This window comes from Podarcis pityusensis, assembly GCF_964106645.2.
Source record: "Podarcis pityusensis genome assembly, chromosome: 3".
Classification (NCBI taxonomy): domain Eukaryota; kingdom Metazoa; phylum Chordata; class Lepidosauria; order Squamata; family Lacertidae; genus Podarcis; species Podarcis pityusensis.
This window is the reverse complement of record NC_138026.1, coordinates 37723286-37751187: the sequence shown is the minus strand read 5'-3', so window position 1 is coordinate 37751187 and position 27902 is coordinate 37723286. Positions and strand designations below refer to the sequence as shown.

The window sequence follows — 27902 nt, the reverse complement described above, 5'->3', positions numbered from 1 at the left end:
AGCACCCTGTCGCGACAGTCTTTCTTCAATAAAGACCAGGCCTACAGGCTGCTGATTTGCTTCAATTTGCTCTGGTTGGTGTTTTATTTTTGTCCAAGGGAGCCCTCAGATTTTTCCTGCAACAGTTGGCGACCATTCTCAGGGACACTTGGTTCTCCTGCAAAGGTGAGAGGGGAGATAGAGGGGATCAGGCGCCACTGGGCAACCTTAGCCCAGGGATCCTTCTTCCTCTCCCTGCCTCCTCTTTGCGGGCGGTAATCAATCGTCACCAAAAGCCCAACCAGGGGAAGCAAAGGCAAGGTCAAGCCGGCTAAGGGGAAAGGATCCTGAAATCCGCAGGGGACATCTTCGAACGTGAGTATGGTTTGAAGTAAATACATTGGGAGGGGGGTGGAAAAGGAACATCTTCACGACAGCCAGACTTTCCTTCTTTCATTTCTGACGTTACCCCTCGGAGTCGCCCGGGTACGTTTAAATTCTGTCCTTTTCTACCCCGATTCTCCCCTTTCGGAAAGTGGCCAGGGAAATCGCGGAGCTTTACTGTCTGGCGCTTACCTCTCGGAGTCGTCTGGGTACGCCAAAGCCTTTCTCTTCTCTCCCCTCAATTTCTTACGCGGAGTGCAGCCGGGGAAATTGTGGAACTTTACTGTTTTCCGGCGCTACCCCTCGGAGTCGTCCGGGTACGCCTTAATCTACCTATCCCTTTTCTCCCCCGTTTTCCGTCTTGGAATTGAGTCCGGGAAAGCGTGGCTCTTTTACTGTTTCTCTGATGTCTTCCCTCGGAGTCGTCCGGTGGCATCTTTTCAAAAGTATTTTAACACAAGGTCATTTGCTTCCTTTCAAACCTTGGTTGTTTTCTTGGACCCCGATCTGGCACTGCATTGCGCAGGCGTTCAGTAGGGGATTCCGAACTTAGTCTCAAAGGCTAGGCAGGAGGCTGTTGTGGGTGGTAGAGGGGGTTTAGTCTTGTAAACAGCGCTGAGGTAAAGGAATTCCGGGCAGAGAGACCCGTGGTTTGAGTTTTCGGGCAGAGGGACCCGTGGTTTTGAGTTTCAGGTTCAGGTTTGAGATCTCCAGAAATTAATTCGTGGTTTATAGATAAGTAGGAATTGTGTTAGTCAAGGGTACTTTGAGTACTGAAAGGATCTTTTATCTGTCCCCCCTTTCTTTCCCATTGCCCCTCCTCCCTTGTGTGTGTGTTTCCACTCTTTCTGTCTTTAGTGTACGTCGTTAACGAAAAAAGCCCAATAATGACATATGAGAGAATGGGAGCTCACTAAAACACCCTAGCTGGACTCCTCCTGGCAACAAAGCTTCCATGAAGCCTTTTTGCCCCAGAGAGGATTCTAATATGCCCCTCCAGCTTGTCATCTCCAATTGGAAAAAAAAATAAAAATAAAGGGGAAAAATGGTCTTTCAAGTACAAAGTATGAGACCGTTGTAACTTTTAGTGGGTGGCTTAGGCTCACCACCTGGAACCCAGGGCACAGCAGCCACCTCAGGGATCCTTCAACAAAATCAGGGTGTGAACCCTTAGGGAGAGCTGAAAACATCAAATTTGTGTTGTTAAACTATAACCTAAAGCTAGAACATGAAACCGTAAACTTAATGGTGCTCAGAAGGCAGTAGATATAATAACAGCCCAGCCTGAGAGCCCACGCATTATAGAGATCTTAGTTATTAAAAATAATAATAATAAATGAATAAGAGATGTACTCAAAGATTTAGAAATATTTCAAGGGTTTGTATTTACATTGGCCTCGGCATCCACAGACTGTTCTTAAAATGCACATAGTTTTAAATTGCAAACTTGCTTCAAAATTTTTAAAAACTAAGGAAGCCATGTTGGGCCTTGCCAATCTTAAACAAAACAAAATGGAGAATGAAGTGTGCAAATGTTTATTATTTGAGAAAAGCTCTAAAAGAGAGTTTTCCTCCCATGTGGTAAAATCCTGTATACATGCTACCTGTGTTCTGAAAGGGGGATTACCCCACCTCCTTCCTCTAATTTAAGAGAGGAGGGTGATTTTAAGTCTAGTGGTAAATGATGTTTTCTTGTAACTTTTGAGTTTGTGAGTCTACATCCGTTTTCCAGTCTTTTGTTCCAGTATTTTGAAATGTACTGTGAAAAAAAACAACAACTAATGTTTCTGCTGCAAAAGCCTAGTTGAGCCAACTGCTCTCTCAAGCTAAAATGCAGTGTATGTATTTCATTAAGCACATGCCTATGAAAGTGTAGTGTTCTTTCTAAGAAAATTGTTATTAAATGTAGAGGCTTCCATGGCCAGCAAAATTCTATGAGTCCAGTCCAAATATCAGTCTCTATAAGACTTCCTGGCTTCTTTCTTAGAAGATGCCCCCCCCTGTTTCATTCTGTCTCTTTCAGGTTTTTCCCCTCTCTCTCTTTCTTCTCCTTCTTACTTCTGTGCCAAGTGCATTTACTCCTGAGTAAGCTTCCTTTAAAGGAAACTGCAAGGGGGGGCTTACTATTCCCCTGCAAGTTCAGGAAAAATTGTTCACTCTTGTATTCCTTTTAAATCAAATCTATGGCTGTTTTAATTATTTGTGAGTGGTTATATCAATTGAATTAACTTTGCTTTATAAGAGATCCTCTCCCTATCTTAGGAAAAATGTTCACTTCAATCTTCCTTTAAAGATAATTTCTCTAAGAACTTGCATTCTTTAGTCTAAGGAAGCAAACTCACTCACACTATCTCAAGATCTGCAAAAAGGGTTCTGTGTAAAGTTGGGTACTTTTATTTTCCTCTTCCTTAGTACATGATAGGAGCATAGATGTTTCCTTTCCCAGTTGAAAATCTGTACTTAAATGTGTATGTCTCTTTGATAGTACAAATCCTGCTGTGAAATCTTGCTGTGAACTCTATATTTTGGAGGGTTGGACTAGATGACCCCAAGGTCTCTTTCAACTCTCCCAATTTGTGGCTGTGTGGAAGGAACATGTGTCTGCAAGCATTGGAGGGTAATTCCTAAATTCTGGTGTGCTGATGGAGTTGAAAATCAGCCTAGCTTTGCTCTTTAGTTTTAAAAGGTGAGAGGTGAAGCTGTGATGTTTTGAAGCACAACGGGTAATATCAAACATTTGAGTGATTACACTGTTTATCATTGGGGGGGGGATCAGACTTCAGAGTCGATTCAAAGTTTAAGCACATACAAATACATATGGGGGCCTTGACCAATCCTGTAAATAAAGGGCAGAGAAAAAAATTTTTTTGTCTGCAAATGGTGAGGCTGAAATGACTGAGAATATTTATAATAATAATAATAATAATAATAATAATATCCTATGATTTGTGACTCTCTGGCCATTTTCCCCATATATAAGGGCGTGGCATTGTTCTGCGAATAGCCAGAGGGATATTAGCCCTTTCCTGTACATAAAGGAAGCAGTCCTTTGCTTGGGCTGCAATTGCTAGCTTTGGTGAATACTTGAATTGCTGAGTTTCTCCTTTTGTTTTAAAACCTAACCCTATTTTTAAAATCTACTCCTTACCCTTTCCTTCCCTTATTCAAATTCTAATTTAGCCAAAGGTGCAACATTTTCAATAGTATAAAAGGTTTGCTTAGACATGAACTCTGCACATACACAGAGGCTAGATCAGTCAAAAAGAGAGAGAGAGAGAGAGAGAGGAAAGGGGGGAACTGTAGGGTGTAGAGAGGAGGTTTCCACAAGACCTGGGCTGCAGGGAGGAACTTATTCAAATTTCCTTATGTAAAAAAAAACTTAGAACCATTGAGGGAAATCACCCTCAATGTGTCTTTGCTCCAGGGGCTACGTAAGACAAAAGGGTCAAAAAAAAAAAAAAAAAAAACTAGCCCATCAAAAGTCAAGAGCTTTCCAGGTTCCAAATCTTAACATGCCAAAATTCTTTTCACAGGTAAATATCAAAGCATTCCCCCCCTCAATGGAATTTAAATCACAGACTTTGTTTGTGTGCATCTTAGGAACAGCATTTTCTGACAGGCTTCTCACATGAAATAATTTTCCCTTTTAACAGGATATGTGAACCCCAATAACAAAGTGTTTGTCCTTTTTTTCCTCCCACAGCAACTTTCTTTCTGATCTGTGAAACAAGTCTGAATCCCTGCTATATTAGTGACCTCCATCTCTTTGTGGCTTTGACACTTTTAAAGTTACAAATAATCTGTTTTCATGTATTTAATCTGTTTTTCCATGATGTCTATGAAGTTAATCGAAGCACAACCAAACATTGTTTGTGAAATGGTACTTGTTTACCTTTGCCTGAGCATCTCTTATTAATTCTGTCATTTTGGCTAGTTCAAGGTACTTGCACAATTTTAAATTGCCATTCATTTTTCTTGGTATTAAGTCATTTCCCAGCATTTTGCTATTAACATTCTAGCCGATGTTGTCACATCAAGAAACACTCTTTTATTTTCATTGTTACTTCAGATTACTTAAAATTGTGTGTCTTAGCATTTATTTATTTTTCGTTCCTCATAAGTCATTGTGTGTGTGTGTGTTTCATTATTTTAACCTTGTATTTTTTTTCAGTTCTCTTTCTCTCCAAAGTGAAGGAAAGCAAACGAACTTAGCAGATAATAACAGTAATTATATGGAAATGTGATAATAATATTAAAATGAGTAAAATGCTTAACATGCTAAGATTTTATTATTTGCAGCTGATAACTCAAGGAGATTATCTTGGGGAGGGGCCTTTTGCCCCTTCTTTTCCTAACTCTTGTCTTTTAAGTCTCCAAACCCCTGCCCCTTACAGGATGTCACTTCTACAGATGTGTTGCTACAGACCTATGATGAAAAAGCCACCGGCTGCACCAACAACAGACACCAACAGACACCAAAGGATATAAACTGACGGGGGAGTGGGGCTGACAAAGGGGGGTGGAGTTGAATTGCAAGGACATTTTCTCATTTTTGAACCTTAAAGACTGTGCTTCAGGATTGAGAAGATCACAATTATCTCAAGATATGCAACTGATATTTAATTAGTTTGTTTTGTATTATGTGTTATAACGTAGGAATGTTGAAATGTGTCTGACAGTGTGTTATTTCCACAAAGGGGGGGGGGGCTATTTGTGTGTGTAATTGTTTTTATGTTTAACGTCTTATTCCTTACACCCCAGTGGAAGATTCTCATACATTTTATGCGTTCTAAAAGGGGGGGGCTATTTTGGGGGCTATTTTTCTGTATAATTGTTTTTATGTTTAATGTCTTATTCCTTACAACCCAGTGGAGGATTCTCATACATTTTATGCCTTTTAAGAGACCAGACTATTCTGTAGTCCAATGTTTAGAATTAGATAAATTTATAACCATATTTCGTTGTTCCACCTGGCACTATGCCAACCTTCCCTACCCATTTTAAAAATGTGCTAAAACTCGCTTTACTAAGGAGAAGCTTCTAAGATACATGAAGGTGGATATGCTTTGGTTTAGCAGGAATAATCCCTTATAGAGTTAAATTGACTTATTTGGACAAATGCCCTCTAAGAATGGTTTTGTTTTAACAGATTGGTTTGAGAAGTTGGGAACCATGGGGCAAGATAAATTCAAATTGGACTCAGTTTGAATTGGGCAAGTGTATCCAGGCTGCAATTAGCTTTTGGTCCTTAAAGTGCAAGTGAGCAACTTCCCATGACTGCAAGACCAGAGCCTATAATAATAATCCCATAGAGCGGCCAAGGCAAAGACACTTCTCTCATGACGTGCCCAAACCTGTGCCAGCTATGGTGGGTGCCATACAACATGGTTAATATGAAAGCCCTAAGTGGATTCACCAGGGATTGCCACTGCTGTGACACCATGCCAGTGTGAGACCATAGAAGAGCTACCTTGACACCTGAGAACACAAAAATGGCGGGGGACAAAGCGAACTGCATTTTTCAGTCATTAGTGGACCTTCCTGCTAAATGTAAAGCATACGCCACTATTGAGAAAATATCTCTTCCAAGGTACTAGAATGCCACAAGTAACTGAGCAACAAAATATTAATTTTGCATGATATCCTATGTCTAACTATGTGCACTGTTACACCATTATATTTCTATGCAAATATCCTTAAGAAGCATGACATCCAAGTCCCTTTCACGTTCACATGGACACACGGAGAATAGCAGGTTAATATTTACCACCTTAAATTGTGCGGAGAAAAGGATTGCAAAGTAGCCACCTTTGCAATCTTATCTCCGAAGGGGGGAACTGTAGCAGGAACCCCCCCACCCCAATCATTCTGCTTGTACAAACTTCATACACACACACACTCACACACTACATACGCCACATTTCTGTTATAAATTCATAGAAAATCAACCATACATTGGATTTGCACTGTTCCATTTTTATTTTACTCCATATGACAAGAACTAAGAAAAGGGGAGGGGGGTTTGACCCTGGTCAGCCAAAATCCCTTCACTGTCTCAGCACATCTGCAGGAGCCCTGCCCAGATGATCCCAGACAGAAGACAATCAAAATCACAAAGAACCTGCATATGGGAGTGGATTCAGCATGGACTGAAACAAAGGACAATGATCAGATCTTCCCTCAGGGGGCAGGAAACTGCAAACTCCCTTTTGTCTCCTGGAAGTGACTCGAGGGGTAGGGGGGAAGGGAGGAACCAGCCAGGTGACAAGACACTCAGGTTACCACCAACTCCTCCCTCAACCCCTCCTTTCTGTAATGTATGCATGATGTTACCACCACAACTCCACCCTCAACCCCTCCTGTCTGTAATGTATGCATGATGTTTCTGGGGGTGGGCTTGATCTAGAGGAGGGGAATTTCAAAAGTTTTTATAAGACCTGGCACACCATTTTTCTGGGTCCTTCCTCTCACCTGCGAGTGAGGGGAGCACCCTGTCGCGACAGTCTTTCTTCAATAAAGACCAGGCCTACAGGCTGCTGATTTGCTTCAATTTGCTCTGGTTGGTGTTTTATTTTTGTCCAAGGGAGCCCTCAGATTTTTCCTGCAACAGTGTCAAGACATCAAGTGGAACACATGCATGTCTGAGTCAGTCCTAAGAAACCTTGCACTACCCGAGATCATATTTAAAAATTGGTTTGATATTATACAGGACATCAGAGGTACAGCAGGATACTGGATTCAAGTGAATCTGCAAGCATGTTTTTGGGAGCAATAAAGGAAGTCAAGAAGGAACATCCAGTGCCAACTTCTGGTCAACAGAAAAATAATATTTGGAATATTGTGCTAGTGAATAAGATAACTGCTTGTAAATGAGAAGCAATAAATAATTCAGAGATTCTTCAGAAGAACTTGACTATCCTCTCGCTATTTTGGAATAGATATAGACCAAGTGATTTAGCACCTATGGACATTGTGACAATCTGGTGTAAGGAGCTGAGCATATTTAATGTAACATTTAGTTTTCTAATCATTATGTTTTCATAATGAAAACATTATGTTTTCTAATCTTTTCTGAATATACTTTTAAGTCATTGTTCTTATACATTGGCTCAGTAAGCCATGGTCATGCAAATAAGCAGTATTGCTAGTGCAGGCTGCTAAATGCACCAGCTGTTTTCTTCCCTATGGAAACTTCCCAAGCGGAAACTTGCAAACCAGTGCTTGTGGTTTGATTCTACCCAAACAAAGCGGAAAGCCAAGGTCAAACCTTGAGTACTGTTTGTGGTTTGTCTGGGGAGAGAGAAACCATTGAGTGCTAGTTCACACATTACACTAAGGTTTGTCAGAGCTACAAAAGCTCTTCTGGAGACATAACTGAACAATGCTATAATAGGAGTCTTCTCTTCCTAATATGACTTCCAAATAAACCTCTACCTATCTATATGTATATAAAATGGCAAAGCTTGATATATTCCATCCCGATTGGTTAAACCAGTAAAGTCTTAGCAGCACCGTACAGTCAGATCTTGCACAGCACAGATGTAACTCTTTTAAATTTTCCTTTCCTTTTAAATAGTGTTCTGGGAAATAATCAACAGACTTAATTGTTAGTGAAATTTCCCTGAGATAATTCAGAAAACTGCCTAATTCTAATATTGGTTATACTTTTGTAACTGCACAGAACCTGTTGTCAAATGCCCCTAGAATAGATGCAGATAAATAGTGATATGGAAATAAACTACCTGACATATTCATGGGGCCATCCATATATTCTATATAATTGTGTATTTATCTTTATTGTAAAACCACATGTGGAAAAGGTTGCAGTTTTCCAGATTGTACATATATGTGGAGAGAGAGAGAATTTTAAAATTGATTTTTCAACAAATTATAAACATAGCACACAAGTTTCCTTGTTTCATTAGTCTTTATTTCTGAATCTGTTGCAAAGGTACTTTTCTCTACCCTTTTCAAAGCACTGAGTTTCCTTTTTGGAAATATCACATAGTAACATTGTTTTAATTATGTTAACAAGTTTACTAATATGTAACCATCCTTTCTTGGAGCCATATGTAAACATGCCCATTGTCCACAGGGATTTCAAAAGATTCAGGAGATAGTTTCCAACACAAGGGAGCTCTGCCTACAAATCATTCTCCACTTTATAACAGAACAGGCTTGTCTAACCCTTGTGTTCATTCAGCTCCATGGATACACCCAGATCAGGACAAGCTCAAACGATGAGGCTTTTGGTACTGCAAACCACTTTAGGAAACCATTTCTTTGCAGCTCAAAACTATGGAATCCTGTTCTTTGCCAACGACACAGTTTTTGGAAGAGGGGATCTATGTTTGAAATTACATTATCTTTTCCTAAATAAATGTTTGTTTCATTGACTAGTTCTTTATCTGGGTCATTTAAAGCTCTTGGCAAAACCGCAAGCCTTGTCTGATTGCTGAGAGCCAAAGTTTAACATAAAATAGGGGATATATCATGGATTAGAAAACCATCTAGAAGCTCCAAGGGAAGTTTGCAAAGAATCACATCAACTTCCACCTTACCGTCAAGGGATGATGAGGAACCCCTACTCACCTGGGTGCAAGGTGGAGAGGTAGCAATCTGACTCAGGCTGCAGTGCTAAACACACATCCAGCCCCATCCTAGACATATTAATTGAGAGCTAAGTCACAGAGTCCAAGAGAAGTACGACTAGGATTGCAACCCATGCTGAAATCCAGTTGAACCAAACACGTCTTGGTTTGTGCAGCTAACTTCACTCTGGGTGTCAAAAACAGTTCTAAAAGTGACAAGCAGTAGAATCTGCAGCAATATTTGGTAAGGTCATGTGCTTTTATTGTAAAACTGCAAGAAACAGATCTTGTTGCAAAATGACAAGTTCTTTCAGAAAAAAAAAGACTCAGGGAGGAAATCTAGCTAATCTTGAGCTCAATCTGCATTTGGCAAATTCCCGCTGTCTTAAGTGATTGATTGATTGATTGAATGAATGATTGACAAGAAATGCTTAGACATGTTTGCCAAGAAGGGATGCACAATCTAAAAATAATAACAGTAGGAATGCTATCAGCTAAGACAATAATTCAGCAGAATTTTTTAAAATACAGTTTTTATAAATTAGTTGGAAACAGGAAACCAAGTAAGACTCTCTTATTTTTTTTGTAAAGTCAAAATAACAATTAAATATAATGAATGTACAGTTAGTTTCTCAAGTAACCTAACAGAACAGTCAGTTTGGTGATATGCTCCCAATTAAAACCTGAATGCTACATACAAGACAGCTGTAGAAGTTCAGACTCATATTTTTTTTATTAAAAGTTACTGCACTATCAAAATTAATCAAGCACACTGGACACCCAATTACTTTTATTTATTTTATTTCAATTAGAGATATCTGTCAGATCCTTCTAATGCCTATGCTTGAGAACTCTGAAAATCCTATTTCTTTAGTTTTGCTATATTTTTCTCTGGGGAAAAAATACATATGGAATCCTTTAATGGTTGGACAGATATTTGCTTCCATGAACAGTTCTGTCCATGCCAGTGAACTATTTGCTGATTACATTCAGCAGCAAATAATTCACGAATAATGTTACATATAAAATAAATACCACCACCACCATGGATTTCACATAGAAGCAAACAGTTTCTCCTAATACCACAAATTTAGTGTGTTTCTGAAATCTCTGTGTACTAAGTCTTGCAAACTGTTTGATACACACACTCTGTTCCATGGATTACACTCGTTTGATTTAGCACTCATATACACTTTTTAATAGATAGAGCAAAGAACAGATTCACAAAAGGTGAGCTTGGTCCAATTAAACAAATACAATCACTAAATGGAGAGGCAATAATGTGCCTTGGCAATCTGCACATGGAATTCAGGCTTGCTATAATTTTACACACTGTATACAGAAAGATGGGACGCAGGTGGTGCTGTGGTCTAAACCACAGAGACTAGGGCTTGCTGATCAGAAGGTCGGCGGTTTGAATCCCCGCAACGGGGTGAGCTCCCATTGTTCGGTCCCAGCTCCTGCCCATCTAGCAGTTCGAAAGCACATCAAAGTGCAAGTTGATAAATAGGTACCACTCCAGCGGGAAGGTAAGCGGCGTTTCCGTGCGCTGCTCTGGTTCACCAGAAGCAGCTTAGTCATGCTGACCACATGACCCGAAAAAACTGTCTGCAGACAAACGCCGGCTCCCTCGGCCTATAGAGTGAGATGCGCACACAACCCCAGAGTCATCTGCGACTGGACCTAACGGTCAGGGTTACCTTTACCTTTTTATACAGAAAGATACCTGTGTCAAAGACGGAATTTATTTTCATCTGGTATGATTTTAAAAAAATCAAATAAATGAAATCTGTTCACTGTGTTGAAGGGTCCCCAACCTTTTTTGGGGCCCAGGGCATATTTAGAAATCTAATGAATTGTTGTGGACACCACAAAACATCAATTGAGGACCCAGTAACGGTAACCCACCCCCAGGGAACAAAGGCCTAGTCTTTTATGGGTGTAAAAACTGTGCTGGGCAACATTCTGAGATTGTAAAATTGGTCACAACTGTATTGATTCCAGGTGTAGGTAGGCTTTGGCTCAGGCATTGGGTGTATATCCATTCTCAGGCCCCTGTTGGGGTGGGGGGAAATGCCTGAGCAGGGTCAAACCTGGAGTAGAAGGACCACCTCAAGACAAGGGTCTACTTACGTGGCCCTCTGAGGCTGCCATTGGAAGTTCTGTGGCCCATCTGCCCCATTCTTGGCTTCTGGACAGAGACATCACTCTAGACCCCTCCAATGGTGCACCCTGTAGCCAACTGTAATCCTGTAGCCAACTGCAGCCAACTGTAATCCTGTACCCAATGACCGCCTGCTTAAATAAGGAGGCTTAGCAGCCTCCCAATTGGTTAACAATGACTTTGGTGGGCTATCTTGTCCTCCTTTGCGACCAGCCATGGGAAATCCCCAGAAGCTGGTCACAAATGGAAAGGTCCTTCTTCTGCATTGATGGGCTGCAACCACTGCCCACTCCAGTATCAGGTAAGCTGCCATTTCACAGAAGAAAAATGGGCAGTGCTCAGAACTTCACCCTTAAACAGGCAAAACATCCACAACCCTCCCAAAACAAATACAATACAATACCACTGAGCAATGGCCGTTTTCTGGTCACCGACTCCAACAGGCCTCCTTGCATACATTATATTCTTCAAAGGACCACACACTATATGTGCCAGCGAAGTGTCCCTGGGTGATGTGTATAATGTTTGATGTTTTATAATGTGCCTAGGGGCAGCGCTGCCCCCCAAAAGTCACCCACCTTGCCAAGCATCTCCAAGGATACTTTCCCTATGTCTGTTCACCAAAAGCTGTTCCTCAGTTCCTCAGAGAGCCAGTGTGGTGTAGTGGTTAAGAGCAGTAGACTCGTAATCTGGGGAACCGGGTTCGCGTCTCTGCTCCTCCACATGCAGCTGCTGGGTGACCTTGGGCCAGTCACACTTCTTTGAAGTCTCTCAGCCCCACTCACCTCACAGAGTGTTTGTTGTGGGGGAAGAAGGGAAAGGAGAATGTTAGCCGCTTTGAGACTCCTTAAAGGGAGTGAAAGGCGGGATATCAAATCCAAACTCTTCTTCTTCTTCTTCTTCTTCTCCCTGCTCTAGGGCAGCTTTATCCATGTAAGACCAGTTTATCAGTCCAGTGGCTGCATAAGATGCACTATACCTCTGAATACTAGGCAGACGATTACCCTGATACATTTGGCTAATGACCCCACATCTGCTTTTGCCAGAACAATTTTACAGGAAGTAAACAAGTCAGTCTGAGAGAGAGAAGTGACTTGCCTGTAGCAGTAAGAACTGGGTAAGAGTTGATGTGTGTTCGAACAACAAACCCTCGAAATCAAATCCCCATTAATTAAATTCTACTGAAATCAATTTCCATCTCAGATCCCTCTGGAAATTTTCTCCTTCAGTTAATGTACCCTCCTCACAACCCCCCCCCCACCTTTTTAACACCTAGATTATCTCCGCTATTCATTCCCCCTTAAACGAATATCCCCACGTCATTCAGTTGTTTCACAGTTCCTCTCCAAACCATTTCCCCTTCCAAAAATTGATACCCAACAAAAGTATTAATCTGTCAAAATGTTATTTACATGCACCACAATTTCATAAAGAAATATCATCACTGCATACAATATATACATTCACAATATTTGCACACAATAAAAAAACCCCACTTAATAACCAAAAGGACAAATCACTGGCTAACTGCAATATTACTGCTTTTCCTTTAAATGTCTGCGTAAGCCTGGCAGCATAGAAATATTTTCAACAAAGGTTAAAAAATTAATACTGAAGACACCTGCCAAATCTCTATTGGAAGACTGCATTCCACAAGACTGGAGCAATAAAACTGAGAGCCTGGTGTCGTGTTGACGTCAAACGAGCCTTATCAACCGGCTATGCTGCTACAGATGATATCATTCATGATATCATTCATCGAGCTGTGATGGTAGGGATCAGGTACACCTTAAGTACTCTGGAGCTAAGTTTGTAACCAGGGCTTTGTAAGGTTCTTTGTAAACAAGAACCTTGAACCTGGCTCAGTTGTATTAATTTCATGCTTCCTTCCCAAAAAACACATTTGCATTTTCCCCTCTCTGACCCCTCTTAAAGAGACAAGATTCCCAGTTTTCTCACAGAGGCAAAAACCCTGTCTTTGCAGTGTGATCCAAAATGTCTCTATTTCCTTGCCTTCTTCAGTTTCTAGAAGAAAGAAAGCAATACCATTTAAGGTAAAGAGGAGGCCCAAGTAGCTGCTGTGCAATTAGCAGACAAAGCCATACCTCATTGCCCAGATTAGCCAGGCTGCCTGTATCATTGAACCCTGTTCCATACTGCATAGGCACCCGTTTGTAGCTCAACAACCATCTTTAGGATTGGGGAAACTGGGCACCCATTTAGTGCACTGACAAAGCTGCTTAAAAAAAAGGTAAGATATTTCATAATTGATCCAGTCGTGTACATGTGCATTGATTCTTAATTATTGTTCAACCCTCTTTCATCATGGCAGATTTGGTACACTGTTTGCATTAAGAATATACAGTTGCCTATTAATCAAAGTAGCATTTGAACTCTGGCAATTGCTCTGGCTGCTCTCAGTCACAGTTAATATAAATGATGTCCATTCAAGAATGGAGTCATGCAGACATCCAGAGAGTTAGAAATGGGTGTAGTGCATATATTTGGACTCTACGGATAGGAGCTTCAGGTCAAGAATGTGAAATGTACATTCCCCAACCTTCTTTTTTCCAACTAGGAGACAATCAGCCCATTCTCTATTCCCAAATTCATTGGGTTTATTTATATTTTAAACAACTCAGAAATGAAAGACATGCTGTATCAAGCAAAGGATGGAAGCCAAGGTGAAAAGGTGCCCTGCATGAATTAAAAAAAAAGGAAAAAAGACAGGTATAGGCTGGTCTTTTTATTCCTAATGGAATTAATACATGAATCATGACTTTAATAAGTGCCATCTGTTTGTTAATTGTACTTTACAAAGCACCAGGATTTTGCTTTCTTGTTTAGTAACAAAACAAGTTAGCGGCTACAAAGGAAAGTGCAGATGTCGTGAAACACCAGGATCCTACAACTTGAGTGTTAGGAAAATCATGGTTAATGCTATGCACATATTAATTGTTTCTGTTTCCAGGAACAGAGTACTTAACTCGTGGCATCAAAACTGTACTAAAAGATAGCTAATATTAATTTTTTGATAGCAGTTGCACAATCCTTACGTTAGAAAAATATTCATTTGCAAATGATCCATGTGGGCTGACACAGAGCATGGTCAAGGTGCCAAACAATGGTGCTGGCTTGCTGAAGCTCAGCATATTATCTGGCTCTGGTCAGTATACAGATGGGAGAATCAATGGGACTCAATGCACATCTAAGTATGCTGTATTTGTATGCAAACCTAAATATGGTGCCTTTGACAAACTACGTTGAGTATTTTGAGACATCATATTTTATCTATAGCATCCCACATGAACCTATAAGCCCATTTGCACAATTCAGCCAGCCAGCATTAAACATTTTAAATTCTGATTGGTATCAATGGGAGATTTCCGTGCAATCAATCCTATGCATGCTTACGATGCCTACTCAGGAACACGGTGGGACGTTAAACACATGCATAGCTACAGACCTTTACTGCATGCTGGATTGTGTCCACTCTTTATTCGTATTTCATTGTTTTTCAGACACTTCAAGAAGGTGATAATATTCCAGTAGTGTTTCGCCCGAGGCATAAATTCATACTAATATCTCAAGGTTGCCATGTATCTAAGGCTATGAAAAGTTGCAGGATATGACAAAAAATACAGCAAAATCTATCATTTCTCCACAATTGCTCACAGGCCTAATAAATGGTCAACATTTTCAAATCACTCCCTTATTTTGAAACAGGGTTTCATGGGTGCACTGGGAACCCAAACCAAGCAAGAAGAGGGCAAGCAGTAGTATTTCTTGTAATATGTTTAAAAACACACACAACAGCCCATCACGCATCCAACAAGCTCCTTCCAAACCACTAGAGACAGTTAGTTTACTGGCCTAACAGGCATCTATGCGTAGGTAACAGAACTTCCTCTTCTTCTCCTGTTCCCTTCCGCTCCCTGCATCCCCTCAAAATTGGTGGGGTGGGGGAATGCTCTGGAGCATATTTGGAGAGTGCAGAGGAAGGAGAGGAGATAGAAGTCCCATTATGCCACTAGATCTATGCATTCAGAGCACTGGATAAGACCCCCAAAGTCTGCACACATCATATGCATTGTCCTTAACTGCCACTGAGCCATGGTAAAACTGAGCACCATGTGAAGATACAAACTCTTGGTTGCCAGAGCTTGCTGTTATGCTAAGAGGAAGCTAGCAATCCATCACTCTTCCATTCTCCCTGAGTCTTACCATGGAGAACTGACTGACTTTGCAAGGGCAGTAGTGGTGGAACTTTCACACACAAATTTCCTTGCTCCGTTGGAAGTTTTAAGGGAGGATGTCCAGTGGAAGGTGAAACACAGGGAGGACATGTGGACCTGATTCTCCAGTAAAACCTCCTCCCCTGAAAAGACACAGGTGAGTTCCTGCCTTCGCCAGCTGCTTTGGGAGTGAGGAGTGGAAACAAAATGGGTGAGAGAGGGTTGAGTGAGAGGGAAGAGAAGAGAAGAGAAGAGGTGAAGAGGGGATAAAGGAAGAAGATAAGCAGTGGCAGTGCTGAGCAAATAAAGAAAGAACCCAATTTTTCCCACCCACAGGCGACTTGCCAGAGCCCCTCTGTGAGACTTAGGCACTTCCCAGACAACAATGACTTTCTTCTGAGCTAGATTCAAAGGGAAGGTAAAGCAAAGGAGGAGGGATTCTTTCTTTCTTTTTTACAAACCACATATTATTTTAATAGCTCTACATTTAAATGCCACTGTTTAAAACTTAGATTTAGCAATGCATTTCCCCTCACTCAACCATTTCCTCTGCAGTTTAGCCGTTTCAGATGGACAGAACAGGAAGGGTCCTGTTGCTATTACACAAAATGGCAAAACTCTCATTAACTGAGGTGGAAAGAGATAATTAGCCCCAAAGGATAATGTGGTAAGGAAAAATAAACTACTGTAATACGCAGTTGAAAAACAATCAAGTAAGAAGTGTTCATTTCTGTCTCACACGACTTGCATATTATAAAAACACATGAAGATAGCAATTTTTGTCTTAAAACGATAAAAAATTCCTCTTGCCTTTTTTATGTGCTAATGTTTATTAAGGTGAATTCTGGAGAAAATTCATACTAAATTACACTGAGAAAAACGTGAGTCATTGTTCCAGCTCATGATGGTCCTTAATTTAGCTTCAAAACAAGAGCAATGAAGTACTAAAGCAATGCATTTGTGAGAAAAAGATCTCTTGTGATGATGTTCAACTTGGGGCTTATGTTTTAATGATTTGCAGGGCTTTTTTTCAGTCAGAACTCACTGGAACCTCTCAGGTGGGCCCCATTGCTATTCTAAGAGAATGAAGAAGGTGTTCATGGTGAGTTCCAGCACCGTTTTTTCTAGAAAAATAGCACTGATGATTCGTTAGGCTGTAATTAGCTGTTGTTTCCCAGATCTCTCTTATAATGTGAAGAGACAAAGTGTGCAGTACACATGGAAAAAACACTTAAAATATTTTTGGGCAACTATACTTTCATTTCTCATGTAAAATATTGATTCCCTCTGCCTACCACCATATAGCCAACTGCTTTATACTTCGATACCCAAACTATTCAGCAGTATCCCAATCATGATGAACTACAAGTAGCTAGCATATTCATTATGACCAGTATCCAACCAAATCATATAAGTTGTTCTGAAAGGTCTGGATGAGGCATCCAATGTATCATCTGGTCTGATTTTGTGGACTCTTTTTGAGGGCTAAAGAAGAGACATAAATTGTCTCCTTTCATCTTGTTGCTTCCTCTATACTCAACTCTTTTGATTCTAGAGAAATCAAACTATCTGAGTCTATGTCAGTAACGTCATGAAGGAGAACACAGCTTGCAAAATTTTCATGGAACAAAGCTTCAAATTAAAGTTAACCAGTTAGAAAAGACAACAACATTGAATGGCAACTATTTTCAAAGACTGGGAGAAGCTGATATGCATTGGAACAATTGGTGCATCTGTATTACAATCATTTTTCAAGAATTTCCATATAAGTTTGCTCCAGGGGGAAAAACCATAGAATATTTTCAGTTGCCAAAACTGCCATTTGCAATTAAAAATTGAAGCTGCAGCACTCATCCCATGCAGGCAATTATCTAAAGGTAGCTGGCAGTCGTCATTGTTTACGGTGCCGCTGCTGTGTCATGACTTCATTAATCTGGGAATTTATATTTTAATAGATTTAACATTGTCAGATTTATTTTCAGCTAGGCTCATATTTGAATCACACTCACAAATAACAGTAGCAAAAACCCTGCTTTCTTGGCATTCCTCCAAGCTACCTCACCATCTCATTTTTGGAGCGTTATAGTCCAACAGAACAAAATCATTAAAGGTGACAAAAAAAATTGCATAAATTTTTATTGAAACTGCTAGAAACACTAATTAACATATAGATACCAACTTCCATAAGTCGCATCTTATTCTACATTCCCAGTAAATACAGCATCCCTAGAAGATGTTACTGGTCACTACAGTATAGCATGTACATCCCTGAAACTTGATATAAATCCATCCTTCGCATGTATTCACTAAAAAGGCTATTTTTAAAACAACCATCCAAAGCAGTTGTATCTTTGCAGTAGTAACCCAATATTCCACAAAGGGAATACACATACATCTGCAAAATTCAATCACAACTACTCACAGAACAAATTGAACTTCAGGGGTAGTATCATGGGCTTCACTGTAAGGTTAGGAACTGAAGCATAAACTCCAACCCTGAAGGACCCTCCTCTTCAAGTCCTGTCCTACTTCAGCATAACTTTCATTTTATTGAAAGGTGCACCTCTTTGTCAAGCGATGGAGTGCAGTGTTGATTTTAAGACTGTTTTACTTTTGTTCCTGCCACCATCTCAATTCTGTTGACAATTCCGATGTTCAGTTGGTTGATGTTTCATTGTTTCAGATTTAAACACACTATTCATTACAACTTTTAGTGAATATATAATCCACTCTGGTACCCTTGGGTGCTCTAGATACCTGCAATGGGTAGGTAAGTTCCTACTTTAGCGTCTATTAAATTGTGCTCTGAGGCTGCTCAGTGGAACCTACTCCTGAATAAACATCCACAGGCTTGCAACTGAGTGTACAGAATAATGCAAATCTCCTTAGGTATCTTAAGACTGATTTGTTGAGTAATAAAAGTTTGATTAGTATATTAAAGTAAAACTGTGTTTAATAATTACTACCATTATTGAGGGACTCATATATTGAATTACAACTGTGTAAACCAGGCGGGTGCTATTCAAGCTCTTAATGATCAAAAACAATTTGTCACAACAGGTGATATATTCATCATCAGGGGAATAAAGTATTTTGTTGAAAGTCCAGTGAAGGAAACATATGAGGAACAGACAGCAAAAACTAATTCTTCAGTTTGCAAATATCCAAAATTTGGATATTTGCTAAGACTTTTCCTTATCTTTTAAAGACATTTAAACAGTCCTCTCAATCTTTAATGAGAGTTTTGGAGCCTAGCATGTCTATACATTTATTTTCCCCTGAGTTCCTTTCAATCAATTCAAAAACTTAAAAAGCTACTTTCCAAGCAAAATCTAAGCAAGTAAGATTTATACAATAAACAAAAGCTACTGAAATTGAGAATTCGGGGGGGGGGGCGCACCTTGAAAACCCATGCAATCTGCTGACTGCCCCAACAAATGTTTATACTGTTTTTAATGTGCATTCATTCAGAAACCATGAATAAAGTATCTAAAAATAACCAAGGAGACAAAACTGTTACAGGAGACTGAGTGAACAAGCAAACATGAATCTAAGTGAATGAATGGATGCGCCAGAGATGCAATATACTCATTCAGAGATATTCAAAGCCCAAGGGAGAGGAAAACATTTGCTTCCGATCATTCTCTCAATTAGATCTTTTCTTCTCTTCCCGTTTTTTCCTTTTTGCCCTACGGATGATACCAAGCCAGACTCCATAAAATTGATCCCTAAATGAAGCTGTGAATTAGCTTTCAAAATACCTTGCAAAACTCCTCTTTCACGTGTTCCTGAGCTTTGTTCCGAAGGGCTAACAACTATATTGATACCCTATACATAATCAAGTTCCTAACTTCAGAATACTTCAGATTGTCAGTGCTCTGTCTGACAGTTGAGCCAAATATATATAGACGGATCACACATTTGCAGTCGACATTAAGCACAAAAAAGACAGAACTACCATTTTTAAAATTTCAGGCTACCAGTCACTAGCACATGTAAAAGCTGTACTTGACTCTTAAAACATTCAGTAAGTGTTGGGTGGGGTAGGGGGAAAGCACAACTTAATTTCTCTTAATTTAATTTCAAGTGTTATATGGTGGTTAAGCATAGTTAAAGGGTTTAGAAGCGGTTTTGCATATGCACCCCAAGGTAACTTATACTTTCCCTGTGCCAGCTATCATTCCTTTTGGTAGGAATTGCATAGAACATGTTATACCATTCCAGGCAGAAGGGACCTAGAAGAATAACGACCCACGCATCCAACCCAGAAGCCAAATACTAATACTAGGATAACGGAATAACTATAACCTATGGCTAATGTTGGGACGCGGGTGGCGCTGTGGGTTAAACCACAGAGCCTAGGACTTGCCGATCAGAAGGTTGGTGGTTCGAATCCCCGTGACGGGGTGAGCTCCCGTTGCTCTGTCCCTGCTCCTGCCCACCTAGCAGTTTGAAAGCATGTCAAAGTTCAAGTAGATAAATAGGTACCGCTCCGGCGGGAAGGTAAACGGCGTTTCCGTGTGCTGCTCTGGTTCGCCAGATGCGGCTTAGTCATGCTGGCCACATGACCCGGAAGCTGTACACCGGCTCCCTCGGCCAGTAAAGCGAGATGAGCGCCACAACCCCAGAGTCAGCCACGACTGGACCTAATGGTCAGGGGTCCCTTTACCTATGGCTAATGTTAGAAATTGTCAGATAGAATAATCACAATAAACCTTCAACAGAATTGAAGGAAGGAAATCTGCAACACTCCCAACCTACAGCTCTCTCACATAAAAAGTTCCTTTGGAGAAAGTGTTATAAATTGAGGTTTGCATATAATTCAGGAATATCACAAATCCCGAGGTAATGCAGGATGTCTCTGAGGTGTTTGGGGGTTGTAAGAGGCAAAGCCTTTCCCCTTCTCCTTCCTTTTCCCTTATGTATTGTGTCTGTTTAGATTGTAAGCCTGAGGGCAGGGAGCAGGCTATTAATGATTTTTCCAAGTACATCTGAGATACTTTTTAGCTAAAGCTAAACGCCTTAAGCAAACAAAGCAGGATCCTACAAGCCAGGTAGGAGTGAAATAGGGACTCAATGATCCAGGCAACAACAAAAATGTATCTGCTGAAATCTAAAGCAATTCTCCAAACTTACCATTATGCTATACAGTGGTACCTCGGGTTAAGTACTTAACTCGTTCCGGAGGTCTGTTCTTAACCTGAAACTGTTCTTAACCTGAAGCACCACTTTACCTAATGGGGCCTCCTGCTGCTGCCGCGCCGCCGGAGCACAATTTCTGTTCTCATCCTGAAGCAAAGTTCTTAACCCGAGGTACTATTTCTGGGTTAGCGGAGTCTGTAACCTGAAGCGTATGTAACCCGAGGTACCACTGTAGTGGGATGATAGGGGAAGGGTGAGCAAAACCTAGAGTGAAGAGAGGGTGTGGAGGAAGAGCTCCACTGTGATTGACAGGTCTAGCTTGTAAAAGGAAGGAATTATTTTACTGGTGCTCTCCAATTCCAGTACTTGTGGAGGGATGTCAGCTTTCCAAGGTATATCTCTAAGCAATAGAGGAAGGAGCAGGGAGGGAACCACTGCTCTCCCAGCCTCCCAACACAGTGGGTCATTGCCGCTTACCCGAGAGGGGAGGCGTGAGAGGCTTGCAATGTCTGCAATTTTCAGGCCACTTGGCCACAAAATACAAAGGTAGACTGATTCCTTGTGTACACACCTTGAAAAACAGTGATCCTTCTGAAATTTAGCAGGTATCATTATCTCAGGGGGGCAACTCTGTCTGCAAATTTCATCCAATTCTGGCCGAAAATAATAATAAACAACTTATTGGGGGGGGGATGATGTTCCTGAGTTCTGCAAAAACAAACCCGGCTGCCCCCCCCCCGCCCCACCTTTAATCCTATGGTGCTGTGTCACAAATACTCACAACTTTTGTGGCTCACAGCAATTTGAATACCTGCCTCCCCAAAGGACAAAGACAAAATCTATGTCCCTTCATCGCTTGCAACATTTTGCTTTAAGCCACAAACATTTCTTTTCTGGAGAGTGGTAGTGCTGGGTGCAACCAATGCCATCTTGTACAGAGAGGGAGGGGTGTGTGGCAAAAGGCATGTGGGAAGGGGGAGGGGAGGGTGCTGCTTGTGCGCACTGTCATCTGGTCAGCATCTCAAATGTACACACCTGGACTTTACTATGAATTCAACTAGGCTACAGTCAGATCAATGATGGCTTGGAGGAAGACACACCAAATAGCAGTATTTCGTAAGAAACTACAGGGTTGTGGCTAAAGCCATGTGCACATGGATTCAAAAACCAGCAATGGACAACGGCGGCAAGAGTCTTAATAGCACAAGGATGGAAGAATGAGGAAATCCCGACGAAAGAACTGTGGCAAGAAAAACTGATGGACTATGCGGAATTGGCAAAACTGACACACAAACTACCTGACAAGGATAACTGTGATTTTAAAGATGAATGGGAACCTTTTACGAAATACTTGAAGAAGCAACAAAATGAACTGGACTCTTTGGCAGGTTTTGAATAAACATTCACAAACTTTATTGTAATATATAGATAGATAATTTGAGGATCTTTACAATTTTGCTACATGCAGACAGAAAGATGTGTTGAGAAACCAGAGAAAGGAGCTGAGGGAAGTCCGGGGGTGCGGTGGGAGGTTGGGTTTTCTGTTTAGGGGGGGAGGGAAATGGAGGGGGGGAAACAATGTGGATGATGTATTTTTGTTAACGTTATTGTGTTGAAATATCTAATAAAAAATTTAAAAAAACAAAAACCAGCAATGGAAGTGTACTAGAGCCAAAAAGCAGGCATAGCCAGCCATTGGTGTGGACAGGAAAAACTGCACTTAGTCTCCCATATACAGTTACAACTGACTGCTGTTCATCCTGACAAGAGTTTAAGAAAGAGTTGGAGATGAAAATACTTTAGGTGAATTCAAAGATCAGAAATAATGTTTATAACACCTGCTGATTGTTGGCTGGTGCAATTCTTTGGTTTCTCAGTTGCTGTACAAAAGCCTTCAAGTTCACGGTCCAGGCCCAACACATTTCAAAAGCAAAAAGCAGCTATTCCGCCTAAATGCTTTCTGCCACTTTCTGAGGCAACCGTAAAACAGTTGGCTTTCAGAGCAATACTGTCTCAGACAGTGGAAGCAGAACATAAACATCATAGCTAGCAGTCATTGATAGCCTTACCCTCCATTAATTTGCCTAATCCTCTTTTGAAGCCACCCAAGTTGGTGGCCATTGCTACTTCTTGCAGGAGCAAATTCCATTGCTGAACTATGTATTGTGTGACAGTGTGAAGAAGTATTTTATTTTGATTGTCCTGAATCTTCCAACTTTCAGCTCAACTGGATGCCCCCGAGTTATAATGTCATGAGCAAGGGAGAAAAGCTTTTCTCTATTCACTTTATCCACACCACACATAATTGCATACACCTCGATCGTGTTCCCTCTTTACTTGCCCTTTCTCTAAACGAAAAAGTCCTTAATGTTGTAACTCGCCTCCTTGCCCTTTTCTGACTCCTTCCCAGTTCCACAATATCCTTTTCGAAATGAGGTGACCAGAACTATAGCTCAGTATTGCATGTGCAACCACACAACAGATTTGTATAAAGACATTATAATACTGGAAGTTTTATTTCCAATTCCTTTCATAATGATCTGTAGCACACAATTTGCCTTTCTCCATGGCTGCCACATACTGGTTCAATATCTTTATCGAGCTATCCACTACAATCCCAAGGTTTCATTCCTGGCCAATTACCCCCAGTTCAGTTCCCCATGAGTGTATATGTGTATGGAGGGGGGCATGTTTTGCCTTGACACAAATCACTTTACACTTGTTTCTACTGAATCACATTTGCCATTTCACTGCTCGGTTTTATCCTGTAGATATCATATGCAAATCCAGCTATCTCACTGCTCACCCCTAACCCTGTTGCACGGAATGGAAAACTGACTTCAATGGAGATGCAGAAATCATGTAATGCAATGTATAAGATAGTTAACTGTTACGACCTGGGAAATCCATAATTCAAATCGCAGCTTGGCCATTAACCAGCTAGGTAGCTTTATGCAAGCACTGTTATGAGAACTGATGGGGCATAGTGGCTAGGAGACAGCACTCCTAATCTGCAACCGTGTGGTCCATGAACTTGCAAGACGGCCTCAGGCAAACCTCAGTCACACCACCCTCACCTGCAATACAATAATATTCACCTCACTGTGTAAGGATTACACAGATAATGCATGCGAAGTGCTTTGAACACTTGAAAGTTCAAGTGCAATATAGAAGCATTCAGCACTATTCTTTCGGCCTCAGACCCCTGTCTGCAAAATGGGGAAAGTAATAGTGGCCTACTTTGCAGGGCTACTGAAACCTTGAAGTACTTCAAACACTTGGATGTTCTATGTAAGTGCCATTATTGTAAATGAAAAGAAGTGTGCGCAATTCGAGTGCTGCATAATGACAGCAAGAACATAGTTTTTAAACACAGTCTTTCTTTTTCCTCAGAACCTCCCTTAATAGCTTATATGGTTGCTTTTGTCATAGTTATGGATTTTACAGCCATTCTATAACTCCGCAATTTCCAATGGAAAACTGCTTTCCTAGAGCCATTCCACAAACCCATTATGGATCATTCTTAAATCGCTTCAGATTTCTCTCCTTTGGACTCATTTGCAGCATGCGTGCATTATTACTGGTTCCTCCCTCTGCATTATAGAGAACCAGTATGTCCTACCTTTCCACCCCAACATTCTGAAAAAGTTCTGTTTGTTCCGCCCTTGGGAAAAACCTAAGGCATTACACGCCATATTTAGGATTTTGTCGCCTATTGCACCTTTCAGCACTTCTCAAAAGGGAAGAGCCTGTGTACCTCAGAACATATCAATTCAGACCCTCATTTGCCCCCTGCCAGTGAACCTGGCAGTGCCAGAAAATATTGCCATATGTCCCATATTTTCAACTACGCAACATCTGGTATCATCACATATCAATTAACATGAAAGAACTGGTCCCCACCTTAACTTTCACCTTCAGGTTTTCACAAGTACAGTCATTTAAGTGAGGCTGTCCATCCTTCTACTATAAGCACAATTAGAAGGGATTAAATCAGGCTCTCTAAGGACACTTTCACACATGACGCATACAGCCTGGTCACATGTATGTCTTCCTTGGAAGTAAGCCACTCTGCATTCAAGAGACTTGCTTCCAGGTAAGTGCATAAAGTCTTACATCGTTTTGGATTTATTGGTTATTTATTGCAGTTTTTGTGCCGTAATTTGGAAGCCGGCTAGGGTGTGCATTTGGCTTTCATGTTTCTCTGTTCAGCTTCCTGCCTCAAATGAAAGGCATCCACAAGTGTGGACAGGGAGCTTTTAAGGGCATGATGTGTGAGAAGAACCCAAAGAGTGACAAAATGTATATGTAGAATGTTTTAGGTGCAACCAACTTTTGTTTTTCTTGCAATAAAGAGTGGGCTAAGAAAACAAAACAAAACACTTTAAATAGACATTTAAAAACCCAAGTGAAGTCATCCGGAGTAGATGATGCCTCGCTTTGAGACAGCACCACATCTGGGTAGCACGCAAAGGCTGCTCATTGCAGAGAACCATCGCCAAGGTAGTCCAGCAACATCCCACCGCGTTAGAACCCACCGCACTCCTCAACCCCCCCCCCCCACACACGGGCGCGCGCACCGGCCAGGTGGGCGCCCCTCCCTCCCAGGTGGCCCTATCCACAGCCCCCTGAGCGCGCGTCCCGCGGCGCTACTACTCACACGAAGGCGTGGTAGATGAACGCCCAGCCGCGGGGTCTCTCGAGCACGTTGTAGAGATAGTTTTGCAGCCTCCTGTACTTGGCGTTCCGCCGGTAGGCCGGGTTGCTGCTGTAGGAGAGCGGCTTCCCCAGCAGGCTCATCCGGGCTCCTCGTTTCTTGCCTCGCCGGCTCTCCCGCAAGCCGCCGAGCCCGCCGCCGGTGCCCAAGAGGAGCAAGCCGTCCCCTCGCGAGGGCGCCGAGTTCAGGAGCACCCTGCTCCGGCCAGACTCCACATCCTTCATGCCGCTGCCCCCGCCGCCGCGACACCCCGCCGTGCTGCTCTTCAGCCAGAGCCCGGCGGAGCCGCCCTCGTCGTCTCCTCGGCTGTGGCTGCGGGGCATGGCATCACGGCGGGGGCAAAAGCGGCAGCAGCGGCGGCGCCGGCAGCAGCAGCAGCAGCAGCAGCGGGTCCCCGCTTGGCTGGAGGGCGGAGGCGAGCAGCTTCCTCCGGGCGCTGAGGAGGCGACGAGGAGAAGGCGGGAGAAAAGAGACTGGGGCGGCTGCAGGAGCCTCGCGCTTTCCCCACAGCTCCCGCCGAGCAGGAAGGGGGCAGGCAGAGCCGTGGGGGCCACCTTGCCACACGCAGCACGCAGCAGGCAGCGCCGAGGCTTCTGAGGCGGGAGAAGCGAAAAAGCGACGGCTCCTCTCAGGCGCGTCCGCTCTCTTCAAGCTCCGGCTCGCTCGCTTCGTTTCCCCCCGCGAACCGCTTCGCCTCCTCAGATGCCGCCTTTAAAACAAAAACAAAAAAACACCGTATGAAACTTTGGAGTTAAAAGCGAGCGCCTGCGAAGCAACAGAGCGCCGCTCGGCTTTCCGAGCGAGAGGGGCGCATCCACAAATAACACGAGGATAGCGAGTTGCTGCTTTGGAGGAGGAGGGAAGGAGGGAGGGAGAGGAACGACGGGGGGGGGGCGAGCCCAGAGAAAGAGAGAAGTCTGCTGCTGTCTTGATTTATAGAAATTGGAAAAGGACGGCCAGGAGGGAGGGGGGAGCCGGGCAGCCTCGGAGAGAGGCAAACTCATGCCCAAGGCTCCTGCTGCCACCTTGGCTTGTCAGCGCACTTTGCAGGGCGAGCGCTTCTCCGGCGGGCGGGCGGGCAAGCAAGCTGTTGCTCTCCGTCCAAGAGAAAGTCGCAGCCACATAAAACGGACGAGAGCAGAAAGTCGGAGGAGGCACCCAGACGCGCCCTCGGCTTCCTGGGCCAAATGAGCAGCAGTGTCTGTGTGAGAGAGAGGCGCAGCTCACGGCAATTACGCCATAAGGAAATCTCCGCCGGAAAGTCATAAAGCGGCCTCAAGAGTCAAGCCCAGTAGCAGCAGCTCCCGGCGGCGGCGGCGGCTCCGTCGAAAGGCACCATACTCTGTACATGCATCTGTTAAGTTTTAACGCCTCACTCTCTGGCGGGTTTTCATTGCTGCTCGCCCTTGTTAAGAGCGCCCGGCAATAAGCGCCCCTTCAGCTTGGCATGCTTCGCTTAGCTCCCTCAAGACGACGAAGCAGCGCCGTCTTGGGAAGAGAGCGGAGCCGGCGTCGACCTGAGGGCAAAATAAATCCACCAGGGCGGGGAAGGCGGGAAAGGGACGCCCTCCTTCGGCGCTTGCGAACTCGCGCCAAGTTGCAGGAAGTTTGCCCGGCCTGACATGCAAAGCGAAGTTGCGGGTGGAAGAGGGCCCGCGGGGCCGCCCGACGTGAGCAGGAGGGAGGGAGGGGGCCGGGAAAGCTCCCGCTGCTAAGAAGGTAGCGGCTGCCTTTCTTTGGCTCCCTTCGCGGAGCAGCGCCCGCGAGAAGCGCCGCCGCTTCTTCCCTCGCTCATTGTGGCGCGCATTTAAGGAGCAGGTGGCGACTCCTCGGGGCTGGAGGAGGCATCCCGCCCCTTCCCTGAGATCCCCTCCAATGCCAGAAGACACACCACGTCCCCAGGGCCGCCTTCTCTCTCTCGCTCTCAGGCGACGCGACGCGCGGTTGGCGGGAGACGCGCTCCCACGTGACGTCCAGGAACTTAGGCGCGAGGCGGCTGTGGCCAAGTTGGGTCGCTCCCTCGCCTCAGTTCCTCAGAGCCGTGAGGAAGGGAAGGTGGCCTGGGAGGAAACTGCGTGGGTCGTTTCAATCCAGAGAAGTACAGGTGTGGCACAAGTAAAATATCATGAAACCCCAGTTGCAATTCAAGGTTCTCGACGTTTACATCGTGTTTCTGCCCCTTCTTTTCCAGCACTTGCCATTCTCTAGCAAAAATGGGAATTCTTCCTGTAGCTTAGAGCTTCTTTTTCTTTTTTCTCTGTTCTTTTTTGCATACTGCTGCTGAAGCTCAGCGTGACATTCATTTCCAATGTCAACTGCACCCAGCCTTGCCATCTACACGCAGGCAAGCTTGCTTTGAAAAGAAAACAGGTCAGGAAATGATGCTGTGACAACAAGTGTAGCATGGAGGAAGAATGATGAGCCTCTCTGAACGTCTGACCTCCGTCATGGCTGCCACTCTTTCAGAGTAAGATCCTTCGCTCTTCAGTGTTCACCTTTGAGCGCTGTTTGCTTTATTGTCAAGATCATAAAAAGTAAACTGGAAAAGGGCTGGGACCCATTGAGAAAGCTCTTGATGTCCATTTTTAAATTTAACTTGTTGGAGTGCTTTGTTTTGTTTTGTTGGCTTTTGCAAAGAATGCATTAAGCCATATTAGCTGCCTCATCTGTATCTGTAATGCATTGGTTTG

General features: G+C 42.9%; 1 protein-coding gene and 2 long non-coding RNA genes across 4 annotated transcripts in view; 1 reads left to right on the top strand and 2 right to left on the bottom strand.

Annotated features, from left to right (window-relative positions):
* Positions 1 to 25638, bottom strand: part of KCNQ5 (potassium voltage-gated channel subfamily Q member 5) — a 272747-nt gene extending 247109 nt beyond the window's left edge. The window contains exon 1 of one of the 2 annotated variants that reach the window (XM_080997992.1): positions 25156 to 25638. In XM_080997992.1, coding sequence (XP_080854118.1) covers positions 25156 to 25535 — 380 coding nt within the window. In that variant the 5' untranslated portion in view covers positions 25536 to 25638. The remainder of the gene's footprint in view (positions 1 to 25155) is intronic. The other variant, XM_080997989.1, reaches the window with a different exon arrangement.
* On the bottom strand, positions 4507 to 6974 carry LOC308473391. Its single transcript, XR_013984070.1, has 2 exons — positions 6835 to 6974; positions 4507 to 6512 (listed from the first exon to the last, which is right to left on the bottom strand). It is a non-coding gene; the product is annotated as an uncharacterized lncRNA (long non-coding RNA).
* An 84-nt stretch (positions 25639 to 25722) lies between the features above and the next one.
* Positions 25723 to 27807, top strand: LOC308472854. The gene is made up of 2 exons (XR_013983778.1): positions 25723 to 27316; positions 27404 to 27807. It is a non-coding gene; the product is annotated as an uncharacterized lncRNA (long non-coding RNA).
* The last annotated feature ends 95 nt before the right edge of the window (positions 27808 to 27902 follow it).